At 46.1% G+C, this 16,471-nt stretch overlaps 1 protein-coding gene across 6 annotated transcripts in view; it reads right to left on the bottom strand.

The window, feature by feature from the left end:
- The window catches only part of LOC141147318 (E3 ubiquitin-protein ligase DTX3L-like), a 110,059-nt gene that overhangs the window by 42,993 nt on the left and 50,595 nt on the right, over positions 1-16,471 (bottom strand). The window contains exon 1 of one of the 6 annotated variants that reach the window (XM_073634540.1): positions 9,657-10,020. The exons of 2 other annotated variants lie outside the window; for them this stretch is intronic. Coding sequence is in view for 1 of the 4 variants with exons in the window: in XM_073634537.1 (XP_073490638.1) it covers positions 8,931-9,075 (145 nt within the window). In the remaining 3 variants the exon portion in view is untranslated. Of the gene's footprint in view, positions 1-8,503; positions 8,842-8,930; positions 9,247-9,355; positions 9,620-9,656; positions 10,021-16,471 lie in introns of those variants that run through there. 3 more of the 6 variants (XM_073634538.1, XM_073634537.1, XM_073634539.1) reach the window with 3 other exon arrangements.

The following is a 16,471-nucleotide window of genomic DNA, read 5'->3' on the forward strand; positions in this document are numbered from 1 at the left end:
GGGAGAGAGAGAGAGAAAGGAATGTGAAGAATGTGATATTGTGAAGAGGAGAGAAGATGTTGAAATAGTTAACAAAGTTGAACGTAGTGGCGAAAGTTATGTTGCTAAAGAAACAGGGAGAAAAATCCTGTGTGATAAAGAAAATTGGATAAAGGAAGTTAAGAAAGCTGGCAATTGTATTATGTATGTGTATCACAGAATTGATAATGTGCCTAAACTGCCCCCCTATAAAAAAAACCTGGACCAAGAGAAGGGAGGGACAACCCTGCCCTCCGCCTGACAACCACTCCCTTCTCACCAGCCCAGCCCAAGCACAACACACTGTGACAACTCTGCCCGGCAGCTATCTTAGTGCACCCATGCCTTCACTTTCTACCAAGCCCAGTGCACTTCCTGCCGGCGGCCATCTTGGTACACCCAGTAGGCTCAAACACAGCCTATACTCAGTCCTTCCTGTTTTAAACCAGAATGGTTCATACCACACACCTGTCTTCCCCAATACGGAAGCATCACATTCACAGGCCGGATATGTTAATGATGAAGAAGCGTCTGAGTGGGAAGACCAACAGGCAGCAAGGCCACCCGCTGATTTAACCCCCGATCTGGCTCCGGACTCACAGTTCCAAGGGGATCTCAAACACATGCTGGCAACCGTAAGGAACAGTGCCCCTTGCCAGCCCCCGCCCCAAAAACAGTCTCGGTTACCAGAAGGGGCACCAGTGATGTATGTTGCTTTTACTACATCACAAGCAGGGACCTTAGTGACAAGTCTGCCTGACTCAGAGAAGCAGCCAATGCCCTTCTACCGCAAGATAGTGCAGATAAAAGAAAATGTACTCAGCTGCCTGGAGAGACTTGATCAGCCTATGCCAAATCAAAGCAGGACATGTCTTTTGGCCGGTCATGCAGACGGCCTTCAATGATGCCTGCCTGACAAGTGCCACTTCCTACACCTCAGGCGTGGAGTTCTGTGCACAACTCCACGACTGGGCAAAGGAGAAATTGATGGACCAGACATTACCCAAGATAAAGGGGAGTCTGAAGAAGTATCATGCTAGACTCATACAGGCCTTTGATGATCTGAACTTCTCCCACTATGAAAAGACACACAGACACACACACACACGTTTCCTGCGTGGGAGTGGATGGGGTGCCCCGCTCTAGTCCACTTACTGAGCCACTCCAAGTGGGGACATTTCCTGATTTGCTTGCCAGATTTGTGGTGTCCTCTACATGTTCCTTGAATCGACTAGGAGCTGATGTGTTGTCCAGACTACAGGCCTCAATCGTGTACACACCTAAAGGGGGGATGAAGTTACATACTCCCCTATCCTTAGAAGACTCATCTGTTTTGTGTTCTCTGCCTCTCCTGATGACACTTAATGAAGCAATAACTTCAAGTTCAATACTGCAGGAAGTACTTGACAGAATCCCTGCGTGCCTATGGTCCACAGGACAGTCACTTAAAGGTGCCACCAGTTTCAGTCAAGCTAAAAGAGGGCGTATCATTGCCCCGGAAACCACAATACCCCCTAAAGTTAGCCCAACCTGCAGCTATTTCGAAGTATGTCAAGACCTACGTGTCAAATGGAGCCCTGATAGCCTGTACATCTCCATGCAACACATTTCTGTTCTCTAGGAAGAAGAGAACCAGGTACCTGTGCTGTGGATGCCTTTGACTGCAAAGTACCTCACAGAGGTGGACCTTACAAACGCTTTCTTCAGTGTCCACCCTCACCCCTGCTGCTGGTACCTTTTTGCATTCATCCACGGAAAGAAACGGCAACATACCTAAACAATTGTGCCACAAGGGGCACAGAACTTTCCAAGCCAGTTTGTAAAAGCTATCGCTATCATCCTTGACACATGACAAGAGGAACACCCGGAAGTGATTCTCTTCCAATATGTTGATGACCTTCTCCTTTGTGCAGCCGGCCCTCCCCCCTGTTGAAGTCACCTCAGAAAGCCTGTTGTGCTATCTTGCCAACCAGGGGTGCAAAGCCTCAAAGCCCAAATTGCAGTGGTGCTTAACATCTGTCATTTTCCTTGGACACGGTTTGTCCCATGGGACAAGACACCTCACTGAAGACAGGGTGAGAGTAATCTCTGACATTCCACTGCCACAAGGCCAGAAATCCCTTCATGCCTTCCTTGGACTAATTTCCTAGTGCGGAGCATGGATTCTAGAAACCTTCCTACTGATGCTCTGCAATCAGACCCCTTCCAGGTGTCTCCTGAAGAAATATCTAACTTTGAGGCCCTTAAGTGCGCCATCCCCGGGGCTAGGGCTCCCAGACTACGACAAAACGATCAAGCTCTTTGTATCCAAAAGTCTGGGACATGCTGCAGGTGTACTCACCCAATCACACGGCACCAGCCTACGCCCCATAGGATATAATTCCTGTCGGCTGGATGCGGTAGCAAGAGGAGGCCTATTGTGTCTGCGAGCTGGCTTTGCTGAACAAGCCTTGCTTGACAAAACTTTGAACTTGGTCCTCGGACACTGCCTCGTTCTGCTTGCTCCCCATGACGTTGTTGCCATATTCAACCAAGATCCAGCCGAAACACTTGTCCACTACCAGACACTTGAGACTCCTGTATTCCCTCCTACTGGACAGCATTACTCTAATAAATTGTCAAACACTGAACCCTACCACCCTTCTTCCACTTCTCGAGGGGGAAAGGAGGAGGAATAGAGTCTTGACTTGTCACCCCATGACTGCATCAAACTAATGTGGCTGGAAACCACGCATCTCCCCCCTGTGAGTGAAATACCTCTGCAGAATTCAGACCTAACAATTTTTGTTTGCTGATGAACGAGGCAAATACCACACAGGACACGCGGTCACCAGTGAAAACACTGTTCTACAAGCTGAAGCCTTTCCACCGGTGATGTCTGCACAGGAGGCAGAGCTGTAAGCACTTACTACAGCATGTAAATGGGCAGAGGGAAAAAGAGCCAACATTCATATGGACTCAAGATATGCTTTCAGCATTGCCCATGTATATGGTGTTATCTGGAAGGACAGAGGATTCCTGACGGCTGCAGGAACACCTGTGAAAACTTGATGGATGCCTTGCTTCTCCCAACCCAAGTGACTATTCTTAGTAAAAGCACACGACAAACTGAACTCAAAGGAAGCTCGAGGCAATCATCTAGCCAATTCAGCTGCCAGACAGCTAGTGGTCCACGGGAAGTGGACAGCAGGGTGGTAGAAGAAGACCACCCTGTGCTTACCTTACAGACTCTCCCAGTGGACAGAGTTTATCTAAAAGAACTACAGGAAACAGCAAGTCCGGATGAGAAGGAAAGCTGGAAACGGAGAGGAGCAACTCTCAGGGATGGACTATTCAAGTGCAACAAGAAGCCTTGTCTACCCAGAAGTATGTACCCAGCCGTGGTGCAATGGGCACATGGAGCTGCCCACTTGACAAAGACTTGTCAAGAGTTACTCCACTGACAAACAACTTCTGCAGATCATGCGTTATCAGCACCAAATGAAACCCAGGTCGAACAGAAGAAGCACCTGGCAAAAGCCCTATTCCCCTTTCCAGAGGATGCAAATTGATTATTCTCAAGTGCCAAAAAGTGGCAGATTCGAAGATGCCCTAGTGGCAGTGGTCATGACTGCCAGGACCACAGCTAAGAAACTACTGAGTGAGATAGTATGTAGATTTGGGGTCCCAGAGGTGATATTGAGAGATAAGGGCCCAGCCTTAACAACAACCCTTACAAAAGAGGTTTGGGCAGCACTGGGAGTTCAATTGGCACTACACACCCCATACCACCCTCAAAGTAGCAGAAGGTAGAAAGGATGAATGAGACACTAAAAAAATAGGATGTTAAAGATGGCCCAAGAGACTAACATGGAGTTGGCCAGACAGTTTGCCCATTGCCCTATTCAGTGTCAGACACCGCCCCCGGGGGAAACATGCCCCATCCCCTTATGAAATTTTGTTTGGTTCAGCTCCCAGACTTGATTGTTACTTTCCACAACAGTTACAGTTGCAATCTGATGTGTTGACTAATTATGTAACCACTTTATCATGAGAATTAATCTGAATGCATGTCCAGGTGTTTTCTTCCATTCCAGATCCTGAATTAGATACAGGAACACACCAACTACTGTCTGGAGATCCTTGAGCCAAGATATGATGGTCCATTCCAAGTTTTGCTGACCACAGCCACTTCAGTCAAGTTGGCCAGGAAGAACACCTGAATGCACGCTTACCATTACCGTTTACAAGTGCTGCATATCCTTTTTCTGTTTGATCTGGGGGGGAGGGGCCCAGGAGGTGGCCATCACAAAAATGATAACATAATTACGTTTTGGTATAACTCTTCAGGTACACATGTGACCAACTTTACCTTAGATTACTGCGACATAGTACCTTGTCCATTTGACCCTTCATGGCAATGCCATTGGTACAGTGATATCCCTGACGGTAAGGATATATATATGTATGCCACACAGACAGTTGCTGGGGACAGAGTTGTGGTTCCAGGGGGGGGCAGTGGGTTGGAACACAGGGCCAGACTGGGTGACCCTAGAGTGCATTAGACAAGAAAGATGAAAATAGAAAGGCCCTGATAAGCATAATGACTTTGCAGAAGACAGGTATTAAACCGGGCCCAGTCCCTTGGTGATGTGTATTGGATCTGTGGGAATTTGAAAATCAGGACCAGATTAGAGGGAATCTGGACCAGTGAATGTGCCCTTGCAAAGGTCATTATGCCCCCCCATATCCTAACCGAAGATACCCCTGATACATACACTGACCCCACACACAGAAGAGGAAGCGAGCAGTTCTCTCCGGATGCTTTGACCCTCATGTATACATAGATGCCATAGGGGTTACAAGGGGGGTCCCTGATGAATTTAAAGCCAGGGACCAGGTAAAAGCTGGTTTTGAGTCTTTGATCCCCATAATAACTGTCAACAAGAATGTAGATTGGATTAACTACATATACTATAACCAACAGAGATTTGTAAATTACACTAAAGATGTCCTCCAGGGAATTGCTGACCAGTTATTCCCACTTCCTATATGACATTCCAGGACCGGATGGCCTTAGACATGGTGCTAGCTGAGAAAGGAGGTGTTTGTAAAATCATAGGAAAAAACGGGAACCTGCTGCACCTACATTCCTGATAATACTGACCCAAATGGTAAGGTTACTCTAGCTATAAAGAAATTAGAAGATCTGTCACTGGAGTTGAAGAAGAACTCAGGTATCACAGACCCATGGGATCAATACTTTAGTTGGATGAGTGGGTGGCAGAAGGTGCTCGCCCAGATAGGGGTAACAGTATTAATAATCCTGGTTCTTTTAGCCCTGATTGTATGCTGTATTCTACCTTTCGTAAAAAGTTAATGAGCAAGGCTGTAGACAATAGCACACCTACATTTCTCCACCAAGAAGAAGAGGACCTCCTTATGATGGAAGATGACAAACCTTTCACTCCTCTACAGTCACTCCCTGTCCAAAATCTCACAATACTATAGGGTTAGAGGGATAGATAGTGCCTGACTGCACCTCTCCAGCTGTATCGAGGAGGGAAGTGAACAAGTTGCTGCCCAATTCTATATACAGCCTAAAAGAGTTGCTGAGGAGAAGGGCCAGGTGAAAGTAGGACCTTTAGTATTAGGGACAGAAAAGAGAAAATAGCCATTTTAGGGGGGACTGTGAAGGAATGTGATGTAGATAATAATAATAATCTGAAAAAGTCTATTTTCTTATGTGTATACATATTTTTCTCCTTACTCATTATATAAGTATACAGATTAGCTCTGTTTCTATATCTTCTCAAAATGGCGGTTACACCCTACACCCCACACATCAGAAGAACGCGGAACTGAAGATAAAACCAAGGACAGCCAAACCTCGTTATGAAGATTCTCCATCTTCTTTTCTATCTTGACCAATGAGATGTACCTATTAGACTAACATAGCAATGACGTATTTTTGTGTATAAAACATTAGCACCTCCTTGAATAAATTAGAAGTGTAAGAAGTAATTCTGCTGTGAGCGCGGCAGGCTTATGCTGCAAACTAGGCCTGTCTGTTTTGATCTGGGGCTGGGAGTGGTGTTACCACCTGTGCTCTAGTTCTGAGGCGCCTCCCCTGCTTCCACAGAGAAGATTCTGGAAGAGGGGCTGGGCCTGGAACTGGAACTGGAGTGGCAGGAAGCTCATGTGGGAGCCCTAACCAATCCTCAATTAGTATTGGCAGGGGGCGGGCCTCCTATATAAGCTGAGGTGATAAGCCACTGGGGAGGAGTTGTCGGCTGAGTGAAGTGAGGAATGGAATGCTAGACAGCAACAAGAGGGCACCCCCATCTGGGGGGGGGGGGTGCGCCGATCGCAGGAGAAGGCCCAGGGGGGCTGTGAAGGAACTTTGCCTCTACACGGTCATTGGCATGGTCTTTATCACCACACGGTCAGTGATAGAGAATTCCTGGAGCAGATGGGCAGGTGAAGTTGTTGGACGTATGGTCCGGTCAAGTTCCTCATCAAGGACTCAATCTTCTGGCTCTACCATATCTTTTGTGTTTAAATCTTAAAATGTGATGGCAATGATCTGTTCTATGGGCATCCCATATACCCTTCCCCCAGCCAAGTTGTACGCCCCAATAAAACAACAAAAACAAAACCAGCAAAAGACTGTTCATTGTCTCTGGAAGTGATGTATGAAGTCTGGCAGCGGGGGGAATTGATGGATTGTTTGTTACTAGCGGCAACTACATCGCTACACTGGCTTTCTGAGTCATGCTTTATAACTGGCTTTGTAACCACTACTTTAGTAGTGGTTACAAAGTTTTAAAAAGGGAACTGCACTTTATAACAGGGTACGGTAACTTGTTTTCTAAAGTAGCAGCTCCCAACCCTGTTCTAAGGCTACATTTGCACACGTGTTTAGGCGCAATGCAAATGGCAAGGGCAGGCTGATTCCTACTGCTGTTTTTGACACCTGTGAGTGGCTAGCTGCGTTGCCTTTTGTGAATTGCAGGAATCAGGGCTGTCTGAGGTGTGAAGGTGCAGGATCTGAGGTTTAATGGCACAAAGCTCAGTTGATTTCTTACTATTATTTAAGTGGTTTACAGCATTTACTTTATAAAGATTCATTTTCGTGTGCAGTTGACAGTTTTTTTTTTTGGTCTCATCTGTCTATAGGGCTTCCGGGCCTGCTCAGAGATGTGCAAATGCAGAACAGGATATTTCCAGGCTTCCTGCGAGACCCTCTGTCACATTCCCCCCTTTGTTTCAGCCCCAGGGTTGGAAAGCATACGGCCCAACAAGAATGAACCCAGGACAGGGCGTTTACATTTCCCATCTTAGCACCTGGTTGGTGTTTTACCATAAATAAATCATCCTGTGGAGCCAAAAACCATCGGTTCATCTATTTATCTCCTTCTGGGTTATCCATTTGAGGGGGGCATGGTCAGTCACCACGTCAAACTGGCGTCCTAAAAATACCATCTTAAAGCATCTAAAGCCCACTTTTTGGCTAAAAACATTATTTTGCAATTCCTGCATTTTTTTTCATGTTCATTAAGCTTTCTGCTGAGGCACACTCAGGGATTTTTTTTCTCACAAGGACAGGTACAGGAACTCCCCCCATCTGAGTCACTTCTTGTCTCCACCCTCTACCCACCTCTGAGCAACATCCCTTGTTCCACCCCTACCTAATTCCCAGTACAGCCCCTTTTAGAGGATACAGAACCAAAATATTTTGTGGTGATAAGTAATTTGTATGGAATTTGTTAATAATAACAAGAAAAGCAGTAAAGTAGATACCCTGCAGTGAGCAGCAATATACCCTTCCCAGCAACAATCGATTTAGTCAACAAGACCCCAGAAGTAACAACAGATTTTCCAGGATCAATGGACTCTCCAGCAGCCGGAAACAATAGATCATTCCCTCAACAGTAGATCCCTTCCAGCAACAATTGACCCCCCAGCAACATATGCCCAACCAATAACAACAGTTCTCAAACCAGCAACAATAAACAGCCACACAAAAATAGATGCCCTCCAGCAACAATAGATCCCCCAACAGCCAGTAACATTAGACCCCTCACTCAACAGTAGTTTCCTTCCACCAAAAACTGACCCAACCAGCAACATAGGCCCCCAGCAACAAAAGATCCCTCACCAGCAACAATAATAGACCTCCTCCATGCAAAAATAGATCCCCTCCAGGAACAATAGATCCCTGAGCAGACAGATTTAAAAGACCATCCAGCACAGCCCAGCACCACTTGCCATTACTTATATTCAGTGCTGGAACTGCTCCCCCCCCATTCCCACAGAAAAAGTCCTGGGCACACTACAGGGTGTTCTTCCCCATTGTGTACCTGTGACATCTCCCCCAGACCAACGTCGGATGTATGTGTTCTGCACCACAAAATCCCAGAAAAGATCTAGGAAGTACAGCACAGGCTGTGCACACAGAGCCCTCTTTAACACTTGAAAATATTTCTACTTCTTTTACAATTACCGAGTTTTTCTCTTTTGTAAGGTCAGTTAATGAGGCTGCTAGAGGGCCAAAATTAGGGATGAATCTCCTATAGTAAGTCGTTATGCCAAGGAAGGCTCTGATCTTTTTCTCGTTTGTAGGACCTTGCCATTCTTGGCTGGTGGGACGTTCCGGCTTCTGTTTTGTTCAACTGAGATTTGAGGACTCCTCAACCAATAGTCTAGCTAAAAGAGCACATCCAAAACAACCTGGACTCAGTGCTATGTGTCACTATCTAATCCAGATATGCTGCTACATACGGTACTGTTGGTGATGTCTTAATGTTCTGTCCATGGACCTCTGAAATATCGTGGGGGAATTTTGTAACATTATTGCATCCTGCAACAAGTGGGGTAGAACTCCAACCGGATGAGTCACAGTACTGGAGCCAGTTTCAAACTTCACTTACTAATTACTATAGGATACTCTTGAGTTATCCCATCAGCCATCATCTTTCTAGCATGGAAATCCACAGGTGCAATCACATCAGGTTTAACCAGAGTATCCAAACTTCCTGAGTCCAACAAAGCTGCAATATGCTTATAATTCACCATAAATGAAAAGCCATTTGGCACATGTACTTCCTAACACCAGCACTGCATTGCATGAAACAGTGGCAAAGAAAGACCGCTGTCTATCCCTGAAAGAGAAGTCACACTGCATAGGCCAATTAGTCAATGGACAGTTTGCTGCCACATGTCCATGTTCCTGGCAACGTAAACATTTATTATTTCTCCAGTTGGGTCTGCTAGGAGGCACCAGCCTTCCTAGTTTGGGGTGCCAAGCTCTAGACTACACCACAGAGTTTCTCCCCCATCTTTTTGCAATGCTTACCACCTGCTTCCCCCGGAACAGTCTTGCCGGTTGTTGGGGGAGACTTTGGCTTTCAGTGAAAAGTCAATGGGGTACTTATCAACGGGCTCCACAAGAATATCAGCTGACTCGGGTCCCCTTGGCTCACCCATTTCTTCAGGGAGATAGGTAAATACCTTAGGTAACAATCCAAGACAACATGCTCCACTATCTGTGGTCCACATGAAGACTCTGGTTGCAGCCACATCTACACCAGGTGGATAAGATCAAACATCTGAGATTATGGAGACTTCTTGACTTGGAAGGACCAGCTGTCACATACCTGACTGTGGAGCCCAAGAAGACGAGGGGGCCCTCTTGTACAATTCCTGTCCTGTTAGTGGAGACAAGGACTGCTAGGGCAGCAGAAGGGCACAGATGCCAGGAAGCTGGAGTAGTGGACTTGGGTCTGGATACACAGGAATCCACTCAGTGGTAGTATGGAGTCAGTATAAAAGCTGTCTTCAGCAGTAACCAAGCAGACAGGCACAGAATCACAATCAGGTTCAAGGCAGGGGACAGGCAGATGTCAGCAACATGCTTGCAGTGAGGTACCAGGTGAGCAGCAAATGTGACAGGCAAGGGAAATCTGATGAGAAGTGTCAGGCATAACAGGTTTTCAGGAATCAGAGCTGAAGACAATCCAGCAATGAGGCTAGGCAGACCTCAGCTTTAAATAGGGCGCTGGGTGTGTCCGCGTCTGAGTCCAGGGGCTTGTGTGTGCTGAATTCTTGTCCTTGCTTGTCTTGTTGAGCTTCATTGCTCACAAACCTGCATGCATGAAAAAAAAAAGCACCTGCTGCACAGAAATTAGCACTTGCTGCACGAGATCCCTGACTCCAGCCAGTTGTTGGGGGAGACTTTGGCTTTCAGTGGAAAGTCAATGGGAGTTGCAGGGGAGATGACTAAGTACTCATACCGCCAAGGAATTACCAGCTCTGCCAGTATATCCTGTCTGACCATAATCCACAACAGTGTCCGCAGACTGCAAATCATAATAAGTTTTCTGTGACTCCCCGGTTAGCATGGGGGTGACCTGTCCTGCACACTGTGTTTTAGGTCAGCTTCCCCCTCTGTGGTTCTTTTGAATGTTGCTAGAAAGGTCTCTGGGTCATCTTCAGCTGTCATCTTGGACAGAGAGAGACCAATAAGGATGGGCGAGGAGCTGCCAAAAGAACAGCCGCAATTTTTTCCGGAGACCTCTGTGGAAGCGTCTGCACCACCTCAGTCAGTGCCTTTTTGTCCATCTCTGCAGCACTTGCTAATTTTTCTAGCAGCACCTGCATTTGTTCTTGTGCAGCATTGACCTGTTTGTGCAGTACCTGTGTTTATTCCTGCACAGCATTGGCCTGCAGTTGCTTCGGCTTTAACAGCATCTGCATTTGTTCCTGCACCCCATTGTCCCAATACTCGGCATTTGCCTGTTGCTGTGCAGCGTTAGATATCACCAACTATTTCATCAACTCCTCCATTTCCATTCACTCCAGGTACTGGCCCTTTAAATAGCAGTTTCTAGCTACAACTGCCCGCAGTAGTCCATTATACGTGAGCCGGGGATGAGTAGTGGGTGCAGTGTCCCCTGGGGTAAGCAACCGCTTTTCAGGCCCAAACACCAGTCCAAGGCCAATCAGTGGTAAGTTATACAGGGTATAATATATATACACACACACATACACATACATATACATATACATATACATATATATACATATATATATATATATATATATATATATATACATATATATACACACACACACATATACATATATATATATACACACACTAAGGTCCATAAATATTGGGACATGGACACAATTCTAATCATTTTGCCTCTATACACCACCACAATGGATTTGAAATGTAATGGACAAGATGTGCTTTAACTGCAGACTTTCAGCTTTAATTTGAGGATTTTACATCCAAATCAGGTGAACGTTGTAGGAATTACAACAGTTTGTATATGTGTCTCCCACTTTTTAAGGGACCAAAAGTAATGGGACAATTGGCTGCTCAGCTGTTCCATGGCCAGGTGTGTGTTATTCCCTCATTATCCTATTTACAAGGAGCAGATAAAAGGTCCAGAGTTCATTTCAAGTGTGCTATTTGCATTTGGAACCTGTTGCTGTCAACTCTCAATATGAGATCCAAAGAGCTGTCACTATCAGTGAAGAAAGCCATCACTAGGCTAAAAAAACAAAACAAACCCATCAGAGAGATAGCAAAAACATTAGGTGTGGCCAAATCAACTCTTTGGAACATCCTTAAAAAGAAAGAACGCACCGGTGAGCTCAGTAACACCAAAAGACCCGGAAGACCACGGAAAACAACTGTGGTGGATGACCAAAGAATTCTTTCCCTGGTGAAGAAAACACCCTTCACAACAGTTGGCCAGATGAAGAACACTCTCCAGGAGGTAGGTGTATGTGTGTCAAAGTCAACAATCAAGAGAAGACTTCCCCAGAGTGAATACAGAGGGTTCACCACAAGATGTAAACCATTGGTGAGCCTCAAAAACAGGAAGGCCAGATTAGAGTTTGCCAAACAACATCTAAAAAAGCCTTCACAGTTCTGGAACAACATCCTATGGAAGAGATGAGACCAAGATCAACTTGTACCAGAGTGATGGGAAGAGAAGAGTATGGAGGAGGAAAGGAACTGCTCATGATCCAAAGCATACCACCTCATCAGCGAAGCATGGTGGTGGTAGTGTCATGGCATGGGCATGTATGGCTGCCAATGGAACTGGTTCTCTTGTATTTATTGATGATGTGACTGCTGACAAAAGCAGCAGGATGGATTCTGAAGTGTTTCGGACAATATTATCTGCTCATATTCAGCAAAATGCTTCAGAACTCATTGGACGACGCTTCACAGTGCAGATGGACAATGACCCGAAGCATACTGCGAAAGCAACCAAAGAGTTTAAGGTAAGGAAGTGCAATGTTATGCAATGGCCAAGTCAATCACCTGACCTGAATCCAATTGAGCATGCATTTCACTTGCTGAAATAAATGACAAAACCTAGCCATGTCTTGGCTCCGACTACACCCAAAGCAATGCTCGCTATCAGGTAGTCCAAGCCCCCCACTGGTCGGCCTTCACAAACGTAACTCTCAGTTTTCACCAACCTTTAGCTTTAGCTCTAGACATGACTTGTCTGCTGTCGAGGCTGCAGAGCAATGACTCTAAGCTCCAGGTGATCCTAAAAGACCTGCAAGGAAAAAGGTGCACCATTGGGACAGGAACAGAGGTCCTGAAAGGTGTAGGACAGCAGCCATGTGTAAATCCTGAATAGGACCTTTCCAGGCTCCCTGCGAGACACTCTGTAATGCTCCTCTGTATTTACAGTACAGTGAGTGAGCCATGTGACCATAAAAAGTGTGAAAGGACTACATCTCACCTCCCCCTCCTCATCTCCAAAACATGACAGGGTAAGGGGTGGTGGGGTTCTATAGTACTAATAATCTTTTAATCCTTGGGGGATAACACTGCTCCTCCATATAATGTGTAAAATAGGTGAGGATAGGGGGCGCCGTGATCATTACCTGGTATGTGATCTAAACCAAACAATGAGGCATCCTAGAAATTCAATCTTACAGGGTGGGGTGTGATGCGGAAGTGAGGAGCGTGCACATCCGGGGGGAGGGGCCTGTCGCGGCATCTGTGCGAGCCCATGGAGGAGCGCCCTGTGACCAGCTGAGATCCGAGCGGGGTGAGAGTTTGAGAAGCCCCGTCGGAGGAAGGCGGGAGAGGGCGTTCGTGGCAGCAACAGCCTCCGGTAGCTCAGCGGCACAGTTTCTAACACGGAGGAAGGAGGATCGGAGGTTGCGGGACTGGATGGGCAGGCGGGCGGGTGGAGCTCAAGGGGAACTTTCCGGAGCCGCCGCCTGCTGCTGCTGAATCCTCATCCTCTCTTCTGTCCCTCCTTCCCTCATCTCTCCCCGTCTCCTAGCCTAGTCGTTGCCCCCCTGCTTCGCTGCTCACTAGCTTGATGACACAAGGATTGAAGCCGCCCAGTAAGCCATCCATATAACCACGAAAAGGTAAAAGAGCGCAGGCTGGAAATGGGAAGCAGCATTTAAACAAGGCTCAGGTAACAACGGCTGGAAAAATGTGTTAAGAAGAAAGAAAACATCTCCCAGGAAATAGACATCCAAACTGCACGGTTCCCACAGGTGCGGAGCAGCCTTGAAAACGTATGGCATACTTTCTATTTTTATTAAGGCTACAAATTAGTAGGTGGCAACAGTTTATATTGTAAAACCCGTAATCGATAAACCCTAATGCCCCGTACACACGGTCGGATTTTCCGATGGACAATGTCCGATCGGAGCGTGTTGTCGGAAATTCCGACCGTGTGTGGGCTCCATCGGACATTTTCCATCGGATTTTCCGACACACAAAGTTGGGGAGCAGGAGATAAAATTTTCCGACAACAAAATCCGTTGTCGGAAATTACGATCGTGTGTACACAAATCCGACGGACAAGGTGCCACGCATGCTCAGAATAAATAAAGAGATCAAAGCTATTGGCCACTGCCCCGTTTATAGTCCCGACGTACGTGTTTTACGTCACCGCGTTCAGAATGATCGGATTTTCCGACAACTTTGTGTGACCGTGTGTATGCAAGACAAGTTTGAGCCAACATCCGTCGGAAAAAATCCTAGGATTTTGTTGTCGGAATGTCCGAACAAAGTCCGACCGTGTGTACGCCCTATTACTAGTATATGCCGGGGTATTGGACTATATCTCAGCGGGAGGGAAGTAAGCGAGCCTGCTTATTTTTGTCTGATTAGCCAAACATACAGGTGCACGGGGACAGGTGCAGATGGCCCGCTGTTCCACGTGTATTCTGAATTGGAGACAGGACTAAATAACTTGCTATATAAGGGACTGTCATTTGGTCTGAAGGAGGTTTCCTTTATAACATAGTGCCTGTGGCAATGAAATGATAGTCCCTTGTTAAAAGCCCACCTAGGAAAATTTTACCTAAGGGAACCGAAATAAGAAGAATGAGAGGGAGGACACAGAACAACCGAGCCTAAGACCCCCAGAGAAAGTTTAAACACAAGCTCAATTCAGAAGTACTTAAAAAAGAGAAAAGCCCCCAAAGTCCAGGAGAGGAGAAGAAACAGGAGACCATAAAAAGGGAAAAAGAAGGAAAGAGGGGGCTAAATTTAAGGGAGCCCAGGAAGACAAATCCAGGGAAGGTATTGGAATTGGAATGGCACTTAACCCAACCACTACTCAAGATAGTGGCAGTATGGCCCAAATGCCAACTAAATTAGAAATAATGGAAATGTTCTCTAGACTGGAGAGCTCCATCAAAAGCGAGATCTCTAACGTAAGAGGGGATATGAGCCATTTGTTGAAGAGAGTGGAAGAGGCTGAGGAAAAAACAGGACAACAAGCCCAGGAGATTGGGGAGTTAAAGGCACAAGTAAAGAAATTACAACTGGCCCAGAGAGAACTCCTCTATAGGCTAGAGGACCAAGAGAATCACAATAGACGTCAAAACCTCAGGATACGAGCTCTACCAGAACAGCAGGGGGAAGACTTGGTCATAAAAATGAGAAAAATATTTAATCCAATAGTGGGTAGAAATGAAGAACACGAATTAAAGATAGACCGAGTACATAGAGTAAGGAAACCCCCGGGGTTGAAAGAAGAGACACCCCGAGATGTCATAACAAAATTCCATAAATATGAAGATAAAGCTAAAATTTGGAGCAACCTGAGAAGAGCGCCCCCAACTACAGTACGATGGAATAAATCTTTAGGTGTTCACTGACCTGTCAGCAGGAACCCTAGCGTGGAGGCGACAGCTTAAACCTCTACTAGAACAGCTGAGGGTTGCTAATATTAGGTATAACTGGGGGTTTCCAGCCTCTCTAGTAGTCCGGAAAGAGGGAATGACAGTACGATTAAAATTCATTGAAGAGCTCAATGACTTTTGTAAAAGACTTGAGATTCCAATATCAAACATCCAGAGTGGACAGGAATGGGCAGGAGTGGCAGGGGAGGGTGGTCAATGGCAGAGAGCGTGAAAGTGTGTATAAGTTTACATAGGCTGGGTGGGGGGGAGGGGTCATTTTTGGGACGGGGGAGGGGGGAGTTCGGGAAGGATAAGGGTCACCAGGGTGCTAGGTGTTTTTCCCCTGTGGGCTCGGTCCTGTCCCTGTTCCCATTCGGAGGGGAGGAGGGACATGGACAACAGGGGCCGCAATCAGAGCTTCACCGTAGGATTTGATGGTCACCAGAAGAGATCTGAAGGTGAAACCAAGGCCGGTGTGTGGCCTGGGTGGGGGAAGAGGGGTGGAAGGGTGGCAAGGGGGGGATCCTCTGGTATTTTCTCCTAACTAAAACTAAAAATAGAAAAAGAGACAACACTAACCTTCATGACCTACAACGTAAGGGGTCTAAATACTTCTACTAAGAGATATAAGATCTTAGAAGAACTTAGAAGACATGGGGCAGGGATGGTCTTTCTACAAGATCCATGGCACTGTGCTGGATTGTGCATATGCTGCCATGGAGAGTGACCAGGAAAGTAACATTTCAGAGTGGGTTATCCTGCTGGTGACTGCATAATCCATTCATCTTTCCATGTGTACCTTGATGTCCTGATGATATGTGACTACCTGGCTTTTCCCATCTTCTGGCTGTCTGTGATGGAGTGTCACCCGGAGTTAATGTTGAGCCTTGGCATCATATGATTACATTACATGCTTTTTATATTTTTCTGGTAAACAGATTGGCAGCACATGGGTGTGGTGTGCTTTCTTTGTGCACACTGAAGTTTGGTGGAGGCTTCACGTCATTTCTACTCTCCAAAAAGTTCTTAGGACTATTATATTTACTTGATAACTTTGTTTCAATTTAGCGCTGCATTATGACTTTTTTTATATATACGTTTGATGAATCAACAAACTATGCTGGCAGCTAACCCTTCTTTCTAGTTAACGCAGATATTTGTTAACATTTGTTTCACTATATATGGGGGATTCTGATAAAAATAGGATCAAGGAAAAAAAAAAAAGAGAGATCGGAGAAAATAAAAAAATTAATGAAAGAGATTTTCAGAATAGAACAGG

The sequence above is a fragment of the Aquarana catesbeiana genome, linkage group LG06 (genome assembly GCF_042186555.1).
Source record: "Aquarana catesbeiana isolate 2022-GZ linkage group LG06, ASM4218655v1, whole genome shotgun sequence".
Lineage (NCBI taxonomy): Eukaryota > Metazoa > Chordata > Amphibia > Anura > Ranidae > Aquarana > Aquarana catesbeiana.